Genomic DNA, 23,832 nt, shown 5'->3' on the forward strand with positions numbered 1-23,832 from the left:
AATGCGCCTGTTTGTTTTCACACATATTGCGTAACCCAGAAATATCAGGATATTAATCGCCGTTTATTTGCTAATTCTAAAACCTACGTAAATAAAGTAACAAATTCAATGTAGTTATTATGAATCATGCTATATGTTCCAAAGGATCTTACTAAGTTTGAGAGATGTATAGATCGCCTCCCTCTTACATTATGAAGCTGTTTGCAAAGCTCCAAGTTAACCTAAACAAAATTTGAAGTTATCACACAAAAAAGGAAATTTTTCATGCGTTGTGTAAGAAGTATGAAACTGATTCACGTATTTCTCTCCATCAAAAGGACTTATTCTGGTATGTTTGTTATGTTGTTGCGTAAATCTTTCCATAGTTAAGATATTAGTATTCAATCATACACTCTTGTATTTCTGAAGCATGCGTTTTGCTTCCATTCTTTGTGATCTCTTTATGTCTTCTCACTGAAGGAGAGTCAACTGGAAATTAATCATGGTAATTGAAATTTTAACTTTTGACGTCACAAGGGAGAGGCTTCAGAACAGTGTGTTGTTTTCTTTTATTTGTCCCTGACAAAGAAAAGGTTCATTGGTCCACTTGACCTTTTAATCAGTCCGTAAGTCACAACACATGACAAGGGTGCTTCTAGCTGTCATGCTGTTCCCATTATCTTCACAATAGAGAACAAACCATATGATGTATTTTTGTAGGCCAACTCGAAAGTAGCATCGCCATGGGGTCTAACGAGAATTCGCCTGTGGGATTTTTGCATTGGATTTTGGATCATTGCAGAAAATAAGCGCTGTGGCAATCGCACGTTTCTGAAGCGTAGTCGTTTTGTTCAGCAGGATAATCTTCACAGATGAACACCATTTTTATGATGTTTGAAGCGTTAATGCGGCTGACAGAAGTTAAAGGCTAACGTTATGCTACAAGCTAACTACACCACGGTCGGATGATTGTGACGTCACTAGCGTTATGCTTCATACGATCTCCGATAAACTAATCCGCATAGCTTAATTAATTGTTTACTAACATAATATTCACCTTAACCTAAAGATTAAACCTACAGGATACATCTCCGGCTAGTGAGAGAGTTCCCGACCTCTGTGTCTGGCGTGATGACGTTTAATGTCCCCAACAACCACTGTAGTCACATTTAACCACTTGTTAGCAACCACCTTTTTAAAGACACGTAAAAACTTGCAATAAGTGGGGGTATTACCTAACGTAGTTTATATGGTCTAACAAAACGCCAACATCTCTTAAGCTTGTGTTAACCACAGACCTTATTTCAGGTGTCTAACCACAAACCCATTCAAAATCCCCATTGACTTTTAGACGTTAGACCCCATGGTGTTCAAATGCTAACTTACTTCCGGGTTTTAGGACTCATTCCTGTGGCACTCTATTAAGGACTGACTATTCTAGGGCTTTCACACTTGCAGAAAACTCCTGATATTTGCCGGAAAAGTTGTGATGTCTATATCCTGTGAGCGATGTGCAACCTATGTAATTGTCGTGCACGTAATAATGAAGCTGCTTTTTACTACCCTCACTGTGTTATTTTCCAGAAACTGTCATCATAGCGTTGGGCTCAGTTGCTTCGTCTGCCATGTCGGATGTATTGTAAACATTACACTACATTAACTTCTGCGGCGTCCTTTTTAGTTGACGGATGACTCAGGAAGATTTCAGGGTCAGGCTATCCTGATATTTTCAGCAAATCTTCTTGAGTGCATGTTTGAAAAAGAGTTATAGTGTTGAATTATCAAAAATTACATTGCTTCAGGCATTATTCATTTTAATCTAAGCTGAATCTGCTGTGACAGGGTCTTATGAAAGGGAAAATGACAAGTGTTAAGTTGTTCTGACACCACAGGTGTTGCTTCACACGCTGCTTTTTAAGTCATTGACCAGAGGCCTTGAAATAATTGTTTTGGATGGAGAGTTTTGAGTTTACATGTTTTGTTTTCTCCACTGTAAATTATTGGTAATCAAGTTTTCTGTTGCTGTAAAGCGTCTACACTGTCCTCAGCTGCCTCGAAGCTGGCGACTGGCTAGAGTGAGGAGTCTGTTGACTGTGTGTAAGGAGAAAGGAGATAAGGAGGACAGAGAGAGGAGTGGGGTGGAGAGTGGGGCGAGGGTGTTGTCAGGGGAATAATAGAATGCCTCAGAGGCCCTTGTAGGCCCTGAGCAGCAGGACGGGGAGGAAAATGGTGTGGAAGAGAGCACTGAGAGGTTAAACCAGAAAGAGAGAGAGAAACAGCAGGGGGGAAACGGGTGAGAGAAGTGGCAAATACCTTCAGGCTGAATTGCTGATTGCATGCCTGGCCTATATAGGGGCTGTGGTGATGACACACCTTTTGACTAAACCTTGACTCGCCGTCCAATCTTTGTCCTGGTGTGTGAGTAAAGCCTGTTTTGTTCACTGCAGAAGCTGAGCAATAATCGTTTATCAGCTCTTTTATCTTTAGGTTCAATTGATCATTAATGTGAAGTAGCCAAAGTACTGTCTGTGTTTACTGTTGAGACACATGCATGTATGAACGCTGCTATCGGGGCTTTTGTCTGTTGTTGACAATGTTTGCTAAAGGTTGTGGTTGTGTTCTTGTAGTGTAGAAGTTAGGAAACTACTTTGTGTGTGTGTTAGTGTTGTATAAACTTTCATACGATTCCAAGTTAAAGCAATATTGATACCTGTTGGTTACCACAGCAAAAAAAAAGTCCCAGACACCCAAATGTGGGAATCGTCTCGTTTTTAATGAATAAAAAATTGCAAGCAAATTCCCGCAAACTGTCTAAATTGCACAGTTATATTGGCAACATTTTGGGAGTGAAACGTTGACAATGCTGTTGTGCAACTTGGACAGTGCTCTTGCTGTCTGTCTCTTGTGACACATCTGTAGGTTTTCGGTACTTTTCTACACTATCGATCATTAAAATATCAGCAATTATAATGTTTTAAAATACGTGCTATCAAACATTTTGACAACCTCATGAGCTTCTAGAGGGGAGAGGCTCCTATAGGACGTTTCCATCTGCAGTGAAGTGTCCCTTGCCGACCTTCATAAAGCAGAGTAGTGTGTTAGCAACAGGGCGAGGAGGGATTGGCCAGCTGGATGGATGGATAAAGAAAGGGCATGCACACCACATTAATTCCCCTTCCCTCTGCCATCTGAGATGCCGTGTGGCACTTCAAAGGTGGAACAGGGCGGTGTTAATCCAGGGGCTGTAGCGAGGCCCTCCACTCTGCTGCGTCGTACTCAACTCCACTCTTCCCCCGGCCCTGGCCCCCAGCTTTTTCCAAGTGTGATCAAAGTACAGCCTCTCTCTGATGGATGGGCTCTCTACGGCCCAGAGGCGGCCTGACAGGGGACCAGGAAGTGGAAGGGAGGGTGACACAGGATCTCTCGTACACCCTCAGATATGCACTATCTCTCTACCATTTAGTGATCAGAGCTAATGGTTACTATGACATACTTCTGCAGCTGTATAGTTCACATTGCATGCCTTTCAAGAAGCCATAACGCATGCATGAGGAGTCTTTTAACCTTAACTCTCTTTGTTGTCAAAACTCTGACTTGCCTGTCTTGGACGTTAGGTCACTGGCTGTAATTAAAGATGCACTGATGCATTGGCTGAACATCGGTTTCAGCCGATATCTGCCTTGTTGAGAAACATCAGCCCATTGGCAAATAATGTGGCATGAACCAATATCAGTAGACTATGTATTTTTGTTGTGTCACATTAATTTGATGCATGGCAGGCTAATTTACCTAACTGCTGATTCCTGTTGGATAGACTGTTCAGTGTCGGCGTCTTACATTGTCTCTTAGGAAGATCAGCAACATGCAGTTGTAATACGTGTTATTTTGATAATATAGAATCAAAAATTACCCAAACTTAAAAAACATTACATCTGCCGCTGGTCAGATTTGAACAAGGGCGTCCACTTCGAGGACTACAGCCTCTGTACATTCAGTGCGACCCAACCGTTTGGCCATCAGTGCCCAAATATCACTTGATTTGTACTTGTGTTGGTTCAAAGATTACAATTGAGGGGGGGGTTGAAGTGATCCAGCCTCTGTTCTGGCATCAGAGGTAGTGACAGGCGTTATAGGGGCAAGAGGATATCGGTGGAGAACAGCGTTGTGTGTCTGCTCATGTGTGAATATGTGGAGGTCCAGCTGTTTCTCTTCACATCATGCATCCTGAACAGCATAACACAATGTGTCAAAGACAGGGACATCAATATCACGCTGTTGCTTTCTAAATCAGTATAAATGTACAAAGACTTTCAGGAAGGTAGCGCTTTGTTAGCCCAAGAAATTCAAAACAGCTCAGTTTCAGCGCTCTTTCGGATTGACACTCTGAAAAGGGGATTATGCTTTCACTTTGCGCTTTGGGTTCATTTTGGATTTAGGGGGACAAGTTGCAAACACAGCTTGTGTAAAACATGAAGAACAGCACATAGACGTAGAAACTGAGGATTTATAGCTAATAACTCCTCGTTAAGTTTATTTTTCATATTGTTATCACCATATCTCGTGAAGGTCATCAGCTCGTTCAATTTCAAATTTTATTGTCATGTTGTTTCAGTGTAAAATAAAAAAACTTTTGGGATGTCTGTCTTTAATAGGAAGGATAGGAAGTTAACATTACTTCCATTTTTTTAATGCAACTTGGCAACCATCACAGGGCATTCACCACCAACAAGATTAGACTAACCTCAACCCATTAGGTCATCTGTAAACTGCTGAATAGCTGCAGTTGTTTTGCCTCAGATTCCCTGCATCATTTACATGGCAAAACAGGAATTATGTTAGTTAAATCTGTGACTTCCTTCTACCTTAAAGGTGTGTCTGTGCCAATGTGTAGCTCTGGCTTCACCATTTGTATTATGTAGTGATCTTAGCATCCTGTGCATCAGTATATTGTAGTTATATTACAGGGGAATTAGTTTATTTTGCAGTCATACAGGTGTAGAACGCCAGTTTCAACCCCAGCTACAATGAAAGTGCCACATGATAGAAGCTGACTGATAGATAGGTGCTCCTTAATTGACACAGAAGGACTCCATGAGTTTCTCCCCCTTCGAGAAATATTGGTACAGAGCGGAGCTTACTTGTCATTAAACTGGGCTCTGGTCTGCTTACTCAATATTCGGTTAATCCTTCTTTTTATCTACCATTAATTGCAGACTGTTTAAATTGCACAAATATGTTGCGTCAGTAAAGCTTGCTCAAGTGTCAAAACAAGTACTGGTGAGCAGAAGAATATGAAGCAACTTTATTACAATGTAAGCATCATCACCCCCATCTTCTTGCTAGTGGTGATTTGTCATGAATATTTCCTGCTGTGCTAACACATCAACTTGTTCCGACATCACATGAAAGTTTCACCAAGAGGCTGGCAGGAAAAGTCCAGGTAAAGTTTGGGTAAAAAATATGGCTGTTTGCATTCAGACCTGCAACTCACCCTGAACATTTCTGGAAATTTCAGGAGTGTGAAAACAACATTCAATTCCACAACAGGTATAATAATGTGTGGGCTTAAAATTGTTCCTCCTTTGAGTCATGGGACGTAGGTGATTATTATCATCTCCTGTCATCAAACTCGCTCTCCTGGTATTTATCTACAGAAGCCTGAGTCAGAGACAGAAATATTTACACTGTATTGACTTTCCCTCACTCTATTTTGTTTTCTGTCCTCAAGCAGAAGCCTTCAACTCATCCTGTTTTTCAACTTCTTTTTCAACCTCCTGTCTGTCTCTCCCCTCCTCTTCTTCTGTTTTTTATTTCGCTGACTCGTTGGCTCCTGGTTTCCGTCGTTCTCCTTGGCTGGGAGGTGTGTGCACTGACCTTTTTGGACCCCTGAGACCAACCTGGTTCCTTAAGACAGAGGGAGAGAGAGAGGCAGACTGATGTGACATGAGCTAGTGAACAACAATTAAACGTGTCTCCTTGTCCTTGAGATAAGTTTGGACTGGTTTCCCCCCTCCTGAACTTGTAGTGGTAGTTTTGTGAATGTTTGTGGGACACAGAAAGAGTTTGGATCTGTTGTTCCTGTGAGAGCAGGGATCAGGAGGGGTGAGGAGAGATCAGCTGCAGTCAGTCATGTTCCTTTTCTAAAGAGCAACTGGTTGGCTTCAGCCTGAAGGGGCTGCTTTGCATCCAGCAAAAAGGGGGCTTTAAGTGAAATGGACACTTGGCTGACGGAGCACTTTACATTTGCATTTTTGCCCTCTCAGCCTCCTGTTCCCTCTCTCTCCCCTCCTGTTTTATTTCAGAGCCTCTGGGTATCATTGGGGAAAGTGGTGCATGCTGGGAATCTGTGTGGGGTGCTCTGTCTTGGTTGGTCAGCAGAGGAGAGGAGGGGGCCAGTGCTGTGTTTCGCAGCTCTCGGCCCCTGCTGCCTGCCGTCTCTCCTTGGTGCTTTCAGGTCTTTTAGAGTTTGCTCTGCCGGTTACTGCCGCTTCATAAAACCTCAATGGCTGAAACACAAAGCCAGGCAGGAGAGGGGTCATGGCTGAACTTGAACCTCTTCCCCAGCCAAACCACAACTGGCACACCAAGAAGCCAAAACCAGATAACTTGGAAATTACAACCGTCCCTCCTGCTGTTTACCTCTGCCAGCTCACCTTACTCTGATACACTGGTTCCATCTGTGTGCAGCTGATATGTAGAAACATGTAGTTAACATGTTATACCTGTAAATGCATACCTTGTTGCACTATATCTCTAATCCTTTATCTAAAATGGCTCTTAATGTGTACATTGACCACTTTCTTTGTTGTGTGTCCAGGAGCTGGAGAAAGCCCTGTCAGAGCAAGACTTGGACTTTCTTGGGGACCTCATTGCTTGTCTGTTGCAGGGTTGCTACCAGCGCAATGACATCAGGTATGTTTAAACTTATCAATCTACAGCCTTTAAAAAAATGTTCTTTGTTGTCTTACAGAAATATTATAGAACCTTTTAAGACTGATGGTTCTTTGGTAGAGGATATATAACCTTGTTGTTCTATATAGAACCCTGATGAACCATTTTCTCTTTGTCACAACTGGAAACATTCAAAGCATCTCCTGCAAACTTCAGAGTTACAGCGGAAAATAACCAATAAATATTTCCTTTCAGCTTCATTTGTGGCTGCCAAAATACAACCAGCATTTCTAACCTACCTGAATTAGTCATAACCCCCAGGAACTCTCAGGAAGCGTGAGTCACGGCACATGACTCGCTGAGGAGTCATAATTTACCCACCATATCCTGACTTGTGGTGAAATCATGATCTACTCTCACGCTGATCATGCTCTACTCTCACATTGATCAATGAAACCACTAAAACATTTTTTTTCCTCGTGATAAGGTGACGGGAGAAAGTGAGTAAATATCAGACGTTGATATTTAAATCCATTAATATGTTTAATCTCTCGTGGGGCTTTCCCCCTTCACCCACCTCCTCCTCTGGTCCTTCATCAGAGAGAAAGGTCGGGACTAGGGATGGGCATTTTCAGTGATTTTAAAAGTACTCTCATTGCCTCATGAAAGCGTTATCAAATACTCTCGTTTTATATGTTTTGCTACTGCAAAAACAGAAAACGTCAGTCATGTATCTCCACTATGTTTTCCATGGTTAGAACTGTCCACGAGTCTGTAGTAATAGACACTTTGCAGACATGTTGCAAATCAGCCCTCAAATCTGCTGGACTTTCCACAATCATCTTCTCCACTCTCGTAGCTCTCGTAGCTCTCGTAGCTGTTGTTTGCCGTAACCCAGAACTTCCACCAGATACATGTGCTCCGCTCGGGTACAACTCTGTGCTTCCTCGTCCGTCAACACCCACAGGCTGTGTTCTTAGAGTGTAGCATGGAGCAGCACCGCCAGACAACTGGAGGGCTGAGAAAAAGGTGTTCCCGTCGTAATTACAGATTCACTAGCGACGGTGCAAGATGATTTGATGAGTTCAGTTTAAGTCTGTATCAAAACTATTATACAACAAACACACATAAGGGCGTTGATCCAAACTGCCGAAACAGAATGTTTTATTCTGAAAATAAACCTGATGTTTTAAAAAAAAAATCTAATTCTGTACTTGTAAGATTCTGAACTTACTTTTGTACTTTCAATATAGTAACAGAGATTACATTGCGTTTTAGAACTTGTGGCATTGAAAGCATCAAACATGTTGACAACTTTAGAGAGCAGCTCCTTGGTACCAGTGAACCGATAAGCAGAGAGGCAGGAATGATCCAGTTTTTCCGCCTAGACAACTGGTAACAGGAGGACAACCTGCTTTATTAGACTGGACAGGCGCTGGCATCCTGGGGGTGGCTGCTCGGCACTGGCCTTTCACTGAGCTGCCCTTTTCATCCGCGCGTGTTAAACGCTCTGCCGGAGCGGGGGAGAGAAAGGAGGGAGAGGAGGGAGGATGCCAGAGAGAACGAGGGACAGAAAGTCGGAGAGGGATGGGGTTGCTAGGAGGAGGGGAGCCTGCAGCTGTGCGAAAAGTGCACGCTGCTCTTTCAAGATAAGCCATTTTTTTTCTGTCCCTTTTTCTCTCATAGATGTTCACCCCTGCCCCAGAGCTCTTGTTCTGCTCATGTGAGTTGGAACTGAAAGGTACAGATTAATCGGCTAGACCTGAACCGGAACCAGCGTTTATTTACCAGCTCCCTCTCATAGCAGAGATACAACCTCACTCCCATTCAGAGAAACTACTCTTTTTTTTTCAGCCCCACCTCCTCTGTCGAACAGGCCACTGTGGTGGTTTGAACTCTGTTTGTTTTCTAAGCTGCGCTCTACAAAAGGACACCAGTTGATATTGAAACATTGTCTGTTGTCTTTATAACGCGCACCAAACATTTGCAATTGAATTGATTTACAACAATCCATTTTGACAGATTCAAGTGGACCAAAATAAACCTTTTGTTCAGCTAGTTTTAACTGTTGCTTCAAACTAGAGTTTGCACAAATATGCTCCAATATAACGCTCGTTGTAACGTCTCTGTCTGTAACAACAGTCAGATCGATGTGTCTAACAATATTTAAGTGGCTTTAACTAATCTCGGCCTTTTACTTTGGAAATAAATTACTTTTGTTATCAGGTTTTTACTGTTTGTTTAAACAAGCACGTTTCAACAACTACACAGGAAATGATCCTGCATGTAATTAACTCGTCATCGCCATTACTTTTGCAATTTGCTTATTTCTGTTGCTTAACTCAGTGCACTTACATTGCGTTTATATTTTATGCATTGTTTCTTTGTTCTAAATTCTTCCTGACCCCCAATCCCAGCATACTTTGTGCGCGCCACAGTCCGTAAGCGCCACAGTTTTGCTCGGCATGTGCCTTGCCCCACTGGATCCGTTTCTGAAATGTGAGCGCAGCCATGATCAGCAGCTGTACACATAACATGGGAGAACTACAAGATCAAGGGGGAATAAAGAGAAAAACATGCAAAAAACATGTTGCTTTGTCTTTCTGAGGATGATTTGTTGTTTATTCTGTGCCTGTTTTTAGGTAATGTTGATAAAGTGATGAAAAATACGAGCGTGAGTCTGTATATTGTTTTAATTTTTTTTTATTGACCAGACGCTCTGTGCGTTTCCTTGTCTGACTTCCTGTCCGGGTTGTCATATTCTGTCCAGCCTGACGCGTGCCTGCAGTGTACTCTGTCGAAAATAGACTTGCAGCGTATTTGAAACGTAGCAGAGCATAGCAGCACTTGACTAGAGTGGCAGCGAACTTCGGCTTAAGGCGAGGCTCTGGCGGACCATGGCATGCATGGCAGTATGTGGAAATTCGGGGTTATACTAAATGCATTCAATTTCTTTACGAAAATTAACGATTTCACTGTTATGCCACTTACACAAACATTTGGGGGAAAATATTTGTTTATACCACAGCCCTCAGTCTTTACAACCGTACGTTGAATTCTTCAGGACATTAAAGACTGCATAGATAACACTTAACAAACAGAAAAGTGAAGTTGCTCTGTGTGTCTGTTCTGTTTCCACCAATCTACCTCCCAATAAACTCGGCCGACTGAGTTTCTGACTCATCTTTTAAATTTGATAAACAAATCAACTCTGTGGTGAGAGGCTGCATTCTCCAGCTATCAGCTGTAGCCATAGCGAAGCTGTTTTCATGACACTGAGAAAGTCAACCGTGCGTTTTTATTACCTCTCGCCTCGACTGCTGTAGCTCCTTTTACATGGGGGTCCTTTAGTCCTCCCTCTCACGCCTGCAGTATGTGCAAAATGCTTCTGTGATTACTTGTTTTTAAGTTCCTCCATGGATTGGCTCCCCTACATTTATTACACTTTTTAATCCCTATACATCAGCATGTTCACTCAGGTCCTCTGTAGCATCCCTCCGAAAGATTTTGATGTTGTTTTTCAAAGCATACAACACTACACAAACCACTGTAGGAGCTTTATGCCTCTTCAGGGTTGCTTACCATTGAACCTTTTCACTTTTTACTGCTCCTTTTAGCCGTTTACATTAAATCCATAACTTTTCTGTCAGTGACAAGTTTGTTTGTTCGTAGTCAAGGTACCTTCACGACCTTCGTTAACCTGGAAGTTTCTTTTTCTCTTTCAAAACAAAGCTAGTCTTTATCCAAACAGGAAGCACAGTAGCCTTAGCTTGACCAAGCGGCAACCTGTGGTCTGGAAAAATGAAGCCAATGACCTTTTTAATTGACCTTTACATGTCATATTTCACTTGAAGAAATTAGTTTGTGAATAAAATATCTATCATGCCACTGATAGTACTGCGTGTCATTGTCTCTGTTGGTTAGAGGTTAAACCTGAAGTTGAGAATCTTTTGTCACAGTTTAAGTTCTTTATGTTCTCTTGAGAAACAACCTGTACCTGTCTTTCTCACTCTCCCGTTCTTCTGTTTTCCACTTATAGCCCCCGGTCGTTCAGCAGTTACCTGGACGACATCATCAGCTACAGGTGGGAACTGGAGGAAGGGAAGCCGAACCCACTGCGAGAGGACACCTTTGAGAACCTCCCTCCTCGCACACAGGTGGAGTTGCTGCACCGGCTGTGCGACTACCGTCTGGATGCTGCCGATGTCTTTGACCTGTTGAAGGTACGTCCATGAGCACCAGTTTAAATGATGTGGACATGTTTGTTTTTAGTGATTTAGTCTGTTAAGAATGATTCGACACTGCTAAATGAAAATCAAAGCCTAAAGCTTGAGGGGAATAATGAATAAAAACATCTGTGAAAAAACATGAATATGATCGTTCTCCCCTTAAAGCGTTTTATCCTCGTAAAGCTTAATGTATGATCCAAACTAGGGATCGCACAGACGAGAGAACGTGTTGACTTTACAGCTCTGCTGACACTCTACGTCTCATGTCGACTCATCGCTTATCACATAATTAGGTGTTAACCAGACGGATGTTTCCATAAAGACAGCAGGTGAGGGGTTTAATTGACCACTGCACAGAGGTAAACATCAAGTGTGTTGAGAATATTTCAGTAAAAAACAGAACTACGGTAACTTCAAAAATATACGTCCTTAAGTACAAAAGTGAAACCGGCATGCACGCTCATCTGAAAAGGCCCCCGCTAATACTAGTAGAGGAGCGGCCCCAGTCTTCTCTGCAGCAGTCTACAAACAACTTTAGTCCTACTGTAACTCGCTAGTTCATTCTCTTCTCCTGTCGGTTCATTGATAACTTCATCAGGGACTAGTCCACATCGACTCTACTATTATCACATGACTGTTGACTTTAAAAAACAACTGAAGTCATGCAACCCCTAAGACATACTGATTGGAGAATATTTACGTATTAAGAGACCTTTTCACTCTTTGACCACTACACGATTGTTAAATTGTGGCCTGAGGAGGATCTTCATCAACATTTTAAATTGCAACAGATGATTTTGTTATCACTAACAATAATATTTTACTGCCATCTTTTCTGGGTTATCATTTTCAGACAGATACATTTTCACCAGGAGATAAGCTTCACAAAAATAATTCATCAGATTAAATTTATGCACACACTAAGTACGCAGGAGACACTGAGAGGGCTTCATGTCGGCTCATGATTCACATCCGTGTGGGCTCAAAGGACTGAATGACATCATCCAGAGATGACTGATGATTTAAAAATGGAGTCCCACACATGATTTAAGAAATGCTATTTATTTTCCCCACTCACAACCCCCCACCCATTAGGGCCTAGATGCAGACAGCCTGAGGGTTGAACCCCTGGGGCAGGATGGAAATGGAGCCCTCTACTGGTACTTTTACGGCACTCGTATGTACAAAGAAGAGCCCGGCAAGAGGAAAGCAGAGAAGATCAGGTAAAAAAACACACAGGACACTTCTCTCTCTAGCTCTTCTTGGCTGAAATAAGCTCTACCAATTTCTGTTTTGCATCCTGCAGTTCATTTGTGTGCCTGCGCTTCTCTCCCTCTATCTCTCTGTCTGTCTGTCTCTCTCTGTCTCTCTCTGTCTCTCTCCTCTGTCTCTCTCTGTCTCTCTCTGTCTCTCTCTGTCTCTCTCCCCCTCTCTCTCTCCCTCTCTCTCCCTCTCTCTCCCTCTCTCTCCCTCTCTCTCTCCCTCTCTCTGTCTCTCTCTGTCTCTCTTTCTCTTTTTCTCTCTCCTCTCTCTCTCTCTCTCTCTCTCTCTCTGGAAGGGAAGTTGAGTAAAGGTACATGTTTTCTGTGGTTTACCGGTGCATGTAGTAAATGTGTAATTGCAGTGGCAGTTTGACAGTAATTTACAAGGGTTGATTTTAGAGGTCTCCTATTGCTAATTACCCGTGTGAGGAGGCTATAATTAAGAGTTTTTCTGTTTTTTCCTAAAGTGACTCCAGTGAGCTGGGGTTTCCAGAGAAGAAGAAAAGGGGAAGACCACCAAAGAAGATAAAACTAGAAGACCCTCAGCTGAGGTGAGAAAATAACCTTTTTTTTAGTTCATTGTCACTGCCAACCGTGAACTGCACAGAGATGCTGACGTGTAGTTGTGCATGTCTTGCACAAGTGTAAAAGAAAGCATGGATCGAACTGTCATAGCAGATACCACTGCTGTTTTCCATGTGTTGTGTTTTTAAGATTAATTTTGGGCTTTTTATGCCTTTATTTAAGAGATAGGACAGTGGATAGAGTCAGAAACCGGGGAGAGAGAGAGGGGGGGGAATGACATGCTGAAAAGGAGGCATAGGTCAGATTTAAACCCAGGCCGCCCTCTCTCTAGGACTTGAGCCTCTGTGCATGGGATGCACTAGGCTACCGGCGCCCCTTCCATTTGTTGTTTTGATTGTGTGTTTTTTTTAAAGAGACCTGAGCACTCAGTGCCCCAGCTGAGGAAGGGGCCTTATAAATATACAGTTTTTCTCTAAGTCACAACTGAAAAACCTGATATCTGTTGAAAAATAAAATAAATTCTAGAGCAATATGGACGTAGATAAAAACAGACTTATTGTCAGTGAGCTTGAGAGGATTTGGATGTATTATTCTTGAATGTTTTTAACTTTCAGTGAGCTGGAAACTGAGGTGACTGACGTGACCGAGGTAAAGACAGAGAATGGGCTGGAGGATCTGCGTCCCAGCAAAGGTGAAAGGAATTTACAAATATAAGCGTTAATATTTAATGTTCAGCACATTAAGAAGTGAGTGTTTTAAATCAATTTAAATGTCTCTACATATTTTTCCTGGACACAATGAGCCAACGTGTCTCCACTTTGCTTCTACCAAGGCCGTAAACGAGGCAGGTGGTCCCTCGTGTGTGATACAGAGGAGCAGTGGGTCAGTCTGGCAGAGAGCATCAAGGACAAAACCTCCCCTCAGGACCGCCACCTTTACCGCGTCATCAGCCAGAACTTCCTGCCTGAGATCAGAAGCATGATCGAGCACAAGGTCAGACACCAAAGAGACACACTTTTATTCTAAATTAAAGAAGTCCGTTATGCTTTCTCTTAGATTCTTCGAAGAGGTTTTTAGTTATTCCCTAAAAAGGTTGTCAAAATGTTTCAAAATCAAGTCTATCCTTTGTAAATGTCTCTCTGAGTCATGACTGTCTACATTGAGTGAGAAGCTTGAGTCCCGCTAGCTGTGTTGTTGTCAGAGCTGTGTTTTCATGGACGGGACGGCCAACTCACTGATTATTTGGATGTCACCTAAGTGTTTTTAGATCACGCTCATTCTGTGTCAATTTACATAATATGTGAAGCTATAAGCTAACAAAAGTGCGCTAACATTAGTATGCTAACACAACAATGCAGGACACGGGTGACTGCAGCTCAAGCCAAGGACAATTTTGTCCGCTGCTTGCCCTAAACTCCTCTGTGCGAATGCGAGGGGGCGTTGAACTACATGTATTACTGATATAAAGGCAAGCATACTCATTATGGTGTATAGCGGACTCTGTTGCTTTGTCAGCTACTTTAGCGTTGTTCATTTTACGTCACGTCTTACCTCAGGAGGTGCGTATGTGAACAGCCACATCAGGAGATTATCCAGAGCTGTCGTCCTGAAATGATCTAGATATTTCCAGGAGTGCATATGTGAAAACGGTTTTAGTCTGATGGGAAAATACTCTGAGGGATAATTATGTAGCATTAGAAACATGTTCTCTGCTGGTTTGTCGGGACAGGTGAGGTGAAGGGGATGCCGGTCTGTGCTTGTCCCTTAAATCTTCACACCAGTTTTGAAATGACATTTGCCTCAGGCCTTAACTTGAGCCTAACTTTAGAGACCTACTGTATGCTCTCATGCTAGTTTGGTTGACTGAGGGAGAGAAAGTTCTGCCACCGGCTGTTTGGCGGTTCCTCAGGTCAAGCCTATTTGTCTGTCCAATCTTTCCTGGAATGTGTTTTAAATACCTCAAGAGAAGATTACAGACATGCTGTTTGCCTTTGAATCAGTCAAAGCAAACACTACGCATCAAATGATCCTTGATATGTTTAGTTTCTGAAGGAATTTATCAAGTGATGCAGCTTCATGTCATCTTATATCTTATATCTATTTATTAAAAATCGTATTGAGCACTTTCCTGATCCTGTAACACAAAACCAACACTGACTGCTGCTTGTCAGCCTTTCTACATCACCGAGAAGGAATGAAGCTTCTGGCAATTTGATGTCGGCAGGTTGGACGGTCACTTATCACAGACACTCACTGGATGAATCAGTCAGCTGTGTTGCACCGACTTTAGGCCAATAGTTAGAGATGGTGGTTTTCTAACTGAAGCTGAAAACAAAGTACGTCCACTAGTGTTGTCACAATACCAGAATTTTAAACTTTGATTCAAGTTCAAATCCTTGACACCCAATATTAACTTCTTTGTTTTTGTGCAATTAAGACAGGGCTCTCTCTCTTTTGCTCACAGCAGGTTTTGGTTAAAAATATGACTGCTCCATATGCAGGGGTCCCAGCACAGAACAGGCTGTTTCTGTGTCTGTACCTTTAAATATGTAAATGAGCTGTGTCTGACCACGCCCCCTCTCTGGAAGGGCTTGGGTGTCTCGGGCTTTCTCGCTCCATGTCCTATTGTTTACGGTGAGAAGGCAGACTCAGAGGGCAGAACAAACACCTAGCTGTGGGAGTGTCACCCACCTGGGGGAGGGGTTACTGCCCTTTGTGATGTCATGAAGGGAAAACTTCCAAACGGCCAGTTTGATGACACATTTTTTGAAAAGTGGAGCAGGCAGAAGATGGAGAGGATGGACTTTTCTCATCATTGGGGGGTTTGTAGACAGACTAGAGACACATATTAGTGTTAGAACAACATGGTAGAGTGTATTTTGCATTACATGTGACCTTTAATGGCTGCATGTTATTGGTGCGGGCTGATGAGTGGAGAAGCATGTTGGAGATTGTCTGCTTTGCCTTTATCTTAATTGATTTCTTAAAGCATGAAATTGTAGCCTGTAAAGCACAAGGCGCAGGATTAAAAGGAACACAATGGAATAAATATTTCCATTAACATTTACTCTATCAGGCGTTCTCGATTAATTACTTGGCTCGAAAAGCAGGATGAATTAAAATGAAATACAAACCCCACTGATTTCACACAGCAGGATACCTAAATTATGCATTATGTTAATAATTACTCTTAATGTTTACTAATTGCTGATATTCTTTTAGCCCATAGTCAATTTACTTCTTAGATCTGTCGAAGCTGTGATCAAATCGAATCATGTTGATACTATGTATGAACATATCTGTGTTTGTGCCAGTGTGTGCGTACAATCGTGTCAAATGCAGAGTGTGTGCAGCCTCTTGAATCCGTCCCCTCATGTGTCTCGGGCTGCTGTCACCAGCCGTTTCACGGGGCACTGACAGCAGGAGGGAGCTCACCTTGAGGCAGGAAGGAGACTCTTGAGTTGACAGCTCTGCTGGGCTGCGGGATTCTGTCGACCTCTCTAAGTGGTGACACCAGAGGCACTCTATCTTCTGCATGTTGGATGGAGGGGGTTTGGATATGTAGTGTAGGGATGGATTGTATACCCTGAGGATATACCAGCGCTGCAGAGATGGAGTGTGGACAGAGTAGTTGTGGAGGGCACTATAGATCAGATCATGAACATCAGTCTTTTTTTTGTCTCTGCTTCTCACTCCTCACCACACCTTCCTTCTAGTGTTGCCAGTTTTTTAAATTTCCTGATGATTCTTGTAAAAGTAAAACGATATTGATTGCTGTCTTAATACCAAGGCAACAAATTCAACATTGCTAATGTATTTTTACAGTTTAGACAGCTCTCCCTTCTTCCTCTTGCGGCAGCTTATGGTGGAAAATATGACTGAAGATCTGTCATTTATTTACGGCTTTGGTAAGGGAGACACTCTTTTGTGCTTCAGTTGTCATTTTTGATTTAAGAGGGATATGAATGTGCACTTTTTAAAACAGCTTTTCTATTCATTGCAAAAGTATAAATCAGGCTTAATGGAGCAACATGTAACTCTGACCCCTAGAGTTTAAAATGGGTACTGCAGTCCAAATTCAAAACATTGTAGAGAGCTGTCTCCCCCCGCCCCCTCCTCTCTAGAGTCGATGCTCATGCAGGTTGCCATGTGGTGGACACTGAAGCTTCAGTGTTTATCCAGCTCTGCATCGGTCTGTAAACCTTTCTGTGTTCTAACCTCTCTCCATTTTTCAAAAGCATCCCCAATATTGATTCTAGTTTGAGCACGTTTCTGCTCGTGGAGCTTATTAGAAACATGCAGAGGCTTTTTAGGTCGGGTACAATCACTTCTATCTGAACCACTTCTCTTGACCGCTTCCATCACTGCAACACCTGTTGGTTTGACCTGATAACTCATATCTGACAAACCGAGGGGCGTCCAAAACGGCTGTGTGGGGGTGCCTTAAAACCGCCTACCTTCTCTGGTCCAAACAAATCCAGAGCATTCAGGACCAGAATCTAAAGTTAGGAGGACATACTGGCTGCTGCATTGTTGTCAGAGAAGCCAACACTTCAACATAGCATGTTTCCTTAATGTCTGATCATATAGTAAGGTCTTTTTATTTAATTCAGTAGTTAATGTTAGCTTGTTTCTTACTTCAGGAGTTGAATGTGTTACTGTTTCTTAAAATAAGCAAGATCGACATTCATTCTATTATTTATCCTCAGCTGCGCTCACACAAACACTTGATATGGCTGCTTACGTATTTTTCAGCCTCTGAAGGTTGTTTTATAGACGTCCAGGAGCCGGACTGTGACTCCTCTCTGTGCTGCCTGGGCTGTCGGTTACTCACAGTTGGGCTTTACTGATGAACTCTGACATGAGCTGCAGAGGCCGCTCCCTGATATAGACATACCTCTAAGGATTGTGCTCAGAGCAATCTGTTGTTTCCCCTCTTTTCCTGTGGAATTATCTGGATCCCTGATGTTTCTCTTATGTGGATTAAAGTGTTGACTGTAAACTTATTATGTACATGCTGAAGGATTGTGCTTATGATATTGGCTGTATACTCCGGGAATTCAGTCAGCAGAGGAGAGAGGGTGTCTTCTTGGGGGAGGGGAGAGCAGAGCCAGTGACCTCTCAGTGCTCACCGCTCCTCCACAACTCCCCAGGGCCTGTCACTGTGTTGGCCCGTGTGTGGTCGTCCATCTCTCAGTCTTGAAGACTCAATCAATTAGCCTTTTTCAGATTGTGATTCCGCGACAGCGCTGTAACGAAGCTCCTTTGTCATTATGTCTCATGTAATTTCATATTGATTCTGCAATGGTGTAATATTGTGTTACTTCGTCGCAGAAGCATGACTTGTAATCGAACAGCGGAAGCTCCACACGCACACGCACACGCACACGCTGTTCTGCCCTGCCTGCTCTGCATCTGTATGATGATCCCAACCTGCCTCTGTAACGCCTCCGTTTCTGCCTCGATGCCAGCACATAGGTGGGACGACCTGGTCCTACCATCAGGTCTCTGTGACATTCACAAAAAAGGCGAGAGGTTACAGGGGCGGCGTACCTATCGCACCTTGAACTATTCATATGACGGCTAATTAATTGTTGTCCATTTCACCAACAGCCAGATCTACAAATGTGATGCAGAGAGAAAAAATTAAAGGAATTAAAGATTTAAATCAATTTAATCAAATACATATTTTTGTGTTCTACGGCTACTTCCGTTTGGTTGGGAGGTTCTAGTTATGTTCAAATTTGAATCACAGATAATGTCTGGATGGCTGGATGAACATTTTCTTATTTTATTTCAGGAGCGGGAGCAGAAACAGAAATTACTGGACCCAACTCCAGTCCGCACATCTCAACGATTCTCAATAAAATACAACAACCAAGAGGAGGATGAGGTGAGTAGGCGTGCATTTTTGTCAGTGTTACGCCTCTGATGTCTTTGTTTAGACTCTAGCTGTGATTGTTCCGGTGAACCAGAACTGGTCTTTTTTATGTTGTATGCACAAGATTTGTATAGCAAGTTATCCTACAGTCAGCCACATATTCATCACAAGTTGACCTTCTATGATGCAGAGTCGACTAATGATTGTATGTGTGTGTGTGTGTCTCAGGACGACCTGAATGCCGTTGGGGAGGAAGAGAAGAAGAAAGATGAAGATCTGGACCGGCAAGTCCTGCTGGCTGAGCAGCGACGCGAAGAGGAAAGACTTCTGCAGGAGGAACTACAGAGAGAAAAGATGGAGAAGGTCAAAGCTGTGGAGGGTAAGATAGATGTCTGTGAATATAGATGGACAGTTTTTTTTGTGTACAAGAATGACGTTATTTTTCAGATTTGAGTCCGTAAACATAAAGCTTACATTGTTATAAATATGCAGAAGGATTACAAAATATAAATAAAGGGTCACGCTAAGCACAGGGTTCCCACAGATCCTAAAATAGTCTTAGGGCGTTTTCACATTAGCAACATTGCCCCCCCCATCCCTTCTCCCCCCTGCTGGTCTGCGTTCGCATTGGTAACATCTTTCTGTGCCCGAGTCTTGTGTATGAACAAAGTCCGATACAGCAGGTGGTGGTATGCACACAGCTGGTTTGCAAATTTGCCAAAAACAGAAAGAAAAAGAAGAAACCATGGCAACCACTATGAGTCCATCCTGCTAACTGTGGATGTTTTTGTGATTTCTGAGACGCCAACAACAACCCTCTTCCTACTTCCACATTTATCGTGCAGCTCAGAGGATGATTGTCCCGTGCCGTGCTGATACCATAGTTTTTGAAGCCAGAGCAGCAGTTTAGAATTACATCATATAGCGGTACACTTCCCTGTTTGAAAACGGTTGCATACACATTTCCCACGGTTTTCAATCTTTTTGGTCAGTTAGCCTTATATGATCCATTACTAATTTTCTGTGGTTTCTATGTTCCTGTAACAATTCATGACATTTAAAGCAGCTTTTTACGTACGCATTCACAAACTACCATCGTAAGAGAGGTCAAGAAGAGGAAGAGGAAGAAGAAGAAGAAGAAGATGGGGGAAAATGCACGTTTAAGGAAATTTGGCTTTAGGATGAAAAATAAAGGGAATGGATGGCAACAATTATGAGGAGACTTCCAAGATACACAAAAATATTTTAAACTGTGGACGATGGGAATCAAGAGTCCTAGAGCTCTGACGCTACCTGCAGCAATATTTGTTTTCTCTTTTAGGGTCTTAGAAAGGTTAGTTTTGGGTAAGTTTGATTTTAAAAAGTGTGCAATAACCCTGAAGTATCAAAAAGTGTTGTCATATTCTGTCACCACAAACCTTTCACAGCAGGTAGACGGCTTTCCTACCCTTTTTCCAGATCGTGTGGCATGATGGATTTTAAAGAGGATCCCACGCATGTCACGCACATACTTTTCTTTTTTCTAACACGTCCCCATCGCTGTGGTTCGGCTCTTAACGGTTCAGAAATCTTCGGTGGAAGCCTTGTGATTTATGTGCAGTACAGAGAGACTGTGAGAGGGAATGTTCAGGGCCTTTAATCACAGGATCACTCCTCTTTCACTCCCTCCCTCTGATGTCATCTGTCAAGGGTTAATGAACTGCTGATTGTGCTTCAGTGGAGGAGCCTCATTAATGTATTATAGATGAACAGCAGGACCCGGGCTGCTCTCTGTGTGGATTGCATATGAAAAATCCTCCCTCAGACCTCTTTAATCCACACGGCAGGGGGTTGGCAGGCCTCTCATGTCAAAAGATAAAGCAGTGATATATACGCACTCTCTCTGCTCTTTTGATCAACTGGGCCTGTGGAAAGATGGCTGACGAATCTCTCCCCTTCTACTTATCTGAGCTTCTGTCTCCAAAGACCCAGGCCTGGTTTTCATTGACTCTCCTGATAGCCTCAACGGGCAGCGAGTAAAAATTTAAACTGTAACTCAAAAGCCTGAAAAAAGCAATTAAAGCCATATCCACCTGCAGCCTCCAGAGATTGGTGTTATTGTAATGTTTGTGCCTCTAACTGCTCCTTGTGTTCCTCCTTCAGAGCGAGCGAAGAGAAGGAAGATGCGAGAAGAGAAAGCCTGGTTGCTATCTCAAGGAAAAGACCTTCCACCTGAACTCCTGAACCTGGAGCCTTCTTCTCCTGTGCACAGAACTCGCAGGAACAAAGAATTGTAAGATGTTTTTAACACTTTGACTTCACATAACTTCAAATGAGACGATGTCCAGCATTTTAACATTTATGTTCAACATTACAGCTACGAAATTGATGACGACTACACGGCTCTTTACAAAGGTATGCCTACTGAGCTCTGAGTTGTTGCTTTGACTAAATCTGGATTAATATTCCTGCTAATGTCTTATGCACTTGTGTCTGTTTTGCAGTGCTTGAGGCCTTGAAATCCCATAAAGATGCTTGGCCTTTCTTGGAGCCTGTGGACGACTCGTATGCCCCCAATTACCATGAGCTAATCAAGGTATCAAACACAGGCTGTAATGGCTGGCATGTAATTAGAGGTGCACCGATCAAGAGGCTGGGACATGGCTGTGAACAGTGACCACCCAGTCCTCACTGACACACTCACATAAATATATCCAATTCTGTGACCATCTCAGATTTACACACACAAGCTGCAAGGTTCATTCAATGCGCACACACGAAAACTAACGCGTCAGGAGAGTGGATATGAGGTGTCCATCAGCAGAGGCAAAAGAGCTTTGACCTACTGGAGGATAAGCAGACAGTTTCTGAGCACTAGCTCCTCTAGGCTGAAATAAGCTCTACCAGTTTCTGTTTTGCATCCTGCAGTTCATTTGTGTACCTGCGCTTCTCTTCCTCTCTTTCTCTGTCTGTCTCTCTCTCTCTTTCTCTCTCTCTCCTCTCTCTCTGTCTCTGTCTCTCTCTCTCTCTCCTCTCTCTCTCCCTCTCTCTCTCTTTCCCTTTCTCTCTCCCTGTCTCTCTCCCTGTCTCTCTCCCTGTCTCTCTCCCTCTCTCTCTCTCTCTCTCCCTCTCTCTCTCTGTCTGTCTGTCTCTCTTTCTCTCTCTCCCTCTCTCTCTCTCCCTGTCTCTCTCTGTCTCCCAGGGCTTTGCAAGCGCAGTACATTAGATACTAATTAATTGATATACCTGTAATATTCTTTGGTAACGGTGGGACACTTGAACAATGAAATCAGCGTGCGAGCATGTTACTCAAAAGTTTAACCTGCTGTGAGATGCATCACTCACTGGTTTTGATAATTAACTGATTCAAAACAACATAAAAGCTCTTGGAAGCTGCAAATACTGTTCACCATGGCAATGAGGAATAGAGAGGTAGACAGGTAAGAAGCCATCATAGTCATCAATTTGTTGGATAATTCATAACATCTTCAGGAGTCAGGCAGCTGAAGCAAGTGAAGCTTTACATGAGAATGAGCGACTGTTATTTAACCTGATGCAGTTTTTAATAAATAGTTAGACTAACTAACAGTCGGTTGTTTATTATGAACATAAAATTGAGTTTCCATTAAAGAAAAGTAACAAGAACGGTTTGTTTCTGCTGTTGGTTGTTGTTCTTTGAAGAAAGGAAATCTGAATCAGCAGGTCAAACCTTGCAGAGATCAGAAGAGGCCATGAAATTAGCAATCGGTGCATCGCTACATGTCGACAGTTTGAAATTTTGTTTGTATGTGGTAGTTAAACTAACTTAAATAATCAGGGATACATATACTACACTGGTGTTGAATTGGTTTTCATTTTTTTGTGCTAACCCTAATTCTAACCCTCTGATCCGTCAGACTCCCATGGACCTGTCCACCATCGAGAAGAAGCTCAATGATGGGGACTACATTGCTAAGGAGGAGTTTATTGCCGACGTGAAACTCATGTTTGAGAACTGCATTGAGTACAACGGAGAAGACAGTGGTAAATTAACACAAGTGCACACATTAATCAGTTAAACTCCCAAGAATCCTGCTTTGTAGTCAGAATTTGCCCCCTCAGTATGAACAGAGGCACGGAGAAGGAGGCACATGTATGAATTTTTTGGGGGGGTGAGAGTGGGAGAGACAGCAAAAGAAAGGGGGCCGGACTTGGTGCTGTGTAGGGGCCGGGGCCAGGGCAGCCTTGACAGTGATTAATGAGGAGTGATTGAGCTGTGCTCCAGTGCTCAGGGGGATCCGAGCCCTGCAGTGCCAGAGAAACATTCCAGCCCCTAAGCCCCCTGTCTGGAGCCATCCATCCAACTGAATACTTTCCCCAGGGACAGGGGGGAGGAGAGTGGTAAGGGGGCCCAGGGTGGAGCAAGGAGAGGAGGAGGAGGAGGAGGAGGAGGAAGGGGTTGGAGGAGCAGGGGTTAACCTTAGCCCTCTGACCTGGTCAGTCGGCCACTGCTGGGCTCAGAACAGAGCAGCAAGTGTGTGTGTGTGTGTGTGTGTGTGTGTGTGTGTGTGTGTGTGTGTGTGCACGGCCACCATGTTGGTTTGTAGGAGCGGCTTTGACTTAATCAGTTGTTGCTCCCGCAGTCAACTTGTAGATGTTGATACCACGTGTTATTATAATGATCGCAAGTCCCGAAAAGTACTAAATTTTTTAAGATGGCTTCAAATCTTAAGTCATATTTGGAAAAAGAAATAAGGGAAAGAGAGCAATAGCACACTGTCTTGATTGAACAAATACTGAAACATTGCCAACTTGCCAACATTTTTGCAATTAAGACCGTGTGCAGAAGTTTGCAGCTATTTTTGTAAATTAGAAACAAGAAATTCACCAATATTTGGTGCCAAGGACTTCTATTTATGTTGCTGTGGTATCGAAACAGGTATTGATTACCATTTGATTTTTACTATTGAAAATTTAAAATGTGGTATTGTGACATCCCTAAATCATGGGCTAGAATCTGAACCCCAAATATCTCATGAAGGCACAGCTCGCATCGTGAGTCCTATCTCATCAATGTTTGAATGTGTGTGGATTAGTGAATGTGACA

At 42.9% G+C, this 23,832-nt stretch overlaps 1 protein-coding gene across 2 annotated transcripts in view; it reads left to right on the forward strand.

Moving 5' to 3' along the window:
• cecr2 (CECR2 histone acetyl-lysine reader) overlaps positions 1–23,832 on the forward strand; it is a 49,985-nt gene that overhangs the window by 15,654 nt on the left and 10,499 nt on the right. For both annotated transcript variants that reach the window (XM_029278438.2, XM_020639784.3), the window contains exons 2-13: positions 6,797–6,891; positions 10,910–11,093; positions 12,195–12,322; positions 12,829–12,912; positions 13,501–13,577; positions 13,719–13,879; positions 18,687–18,779; positions 18,996–19,146; positions 20,910–21,039; positions 21,124–21,161; positions 21,251–21,342; positions 22,643–22,769. In XM_029278438.2, coding sequence (XP_029134271.2) covers positions 6,797–6,891; positions 10,910–11,093; positions 12,195–12,322; positions 12,829–12,912; positions 13,501–13,577; positions 13,719–13,879; positions 18,687–18,779; positions 18,996–19,146; positions 20,910–21,039; positions 21,124–21,161; positions 21,251–21,342; positions 22,643–22,769 — 1,360 coding nt within the window. The remainder of the gene's footprint in view (positions 1–6,796; positions 6,892–10,909; positions 11,094–12,194; positions 12,323–12,828; positions 12,913–13,500; positions 13,578–13,718; positions 13,880–18,686; positions 18,780–18,995; positions 19,147–20,909; positions 21,040–21,123; positions 21,162–21,250; positions 21,343–22,642; positions 22,770–23,832) is intronic.

This window comes from Labrus bergylta, chromosome 7 (assembly GCF_963930695.1).
Source record: "Labrus bergylta chromosome 7, fLabBer1.1, whole genome shotgun sequence".
Lineage (NCBI taxonomy): Eukaryota > Metazoa > Chordata > Actinopteri > Labriformes > Labridae > Labrus > Labrus bergylta.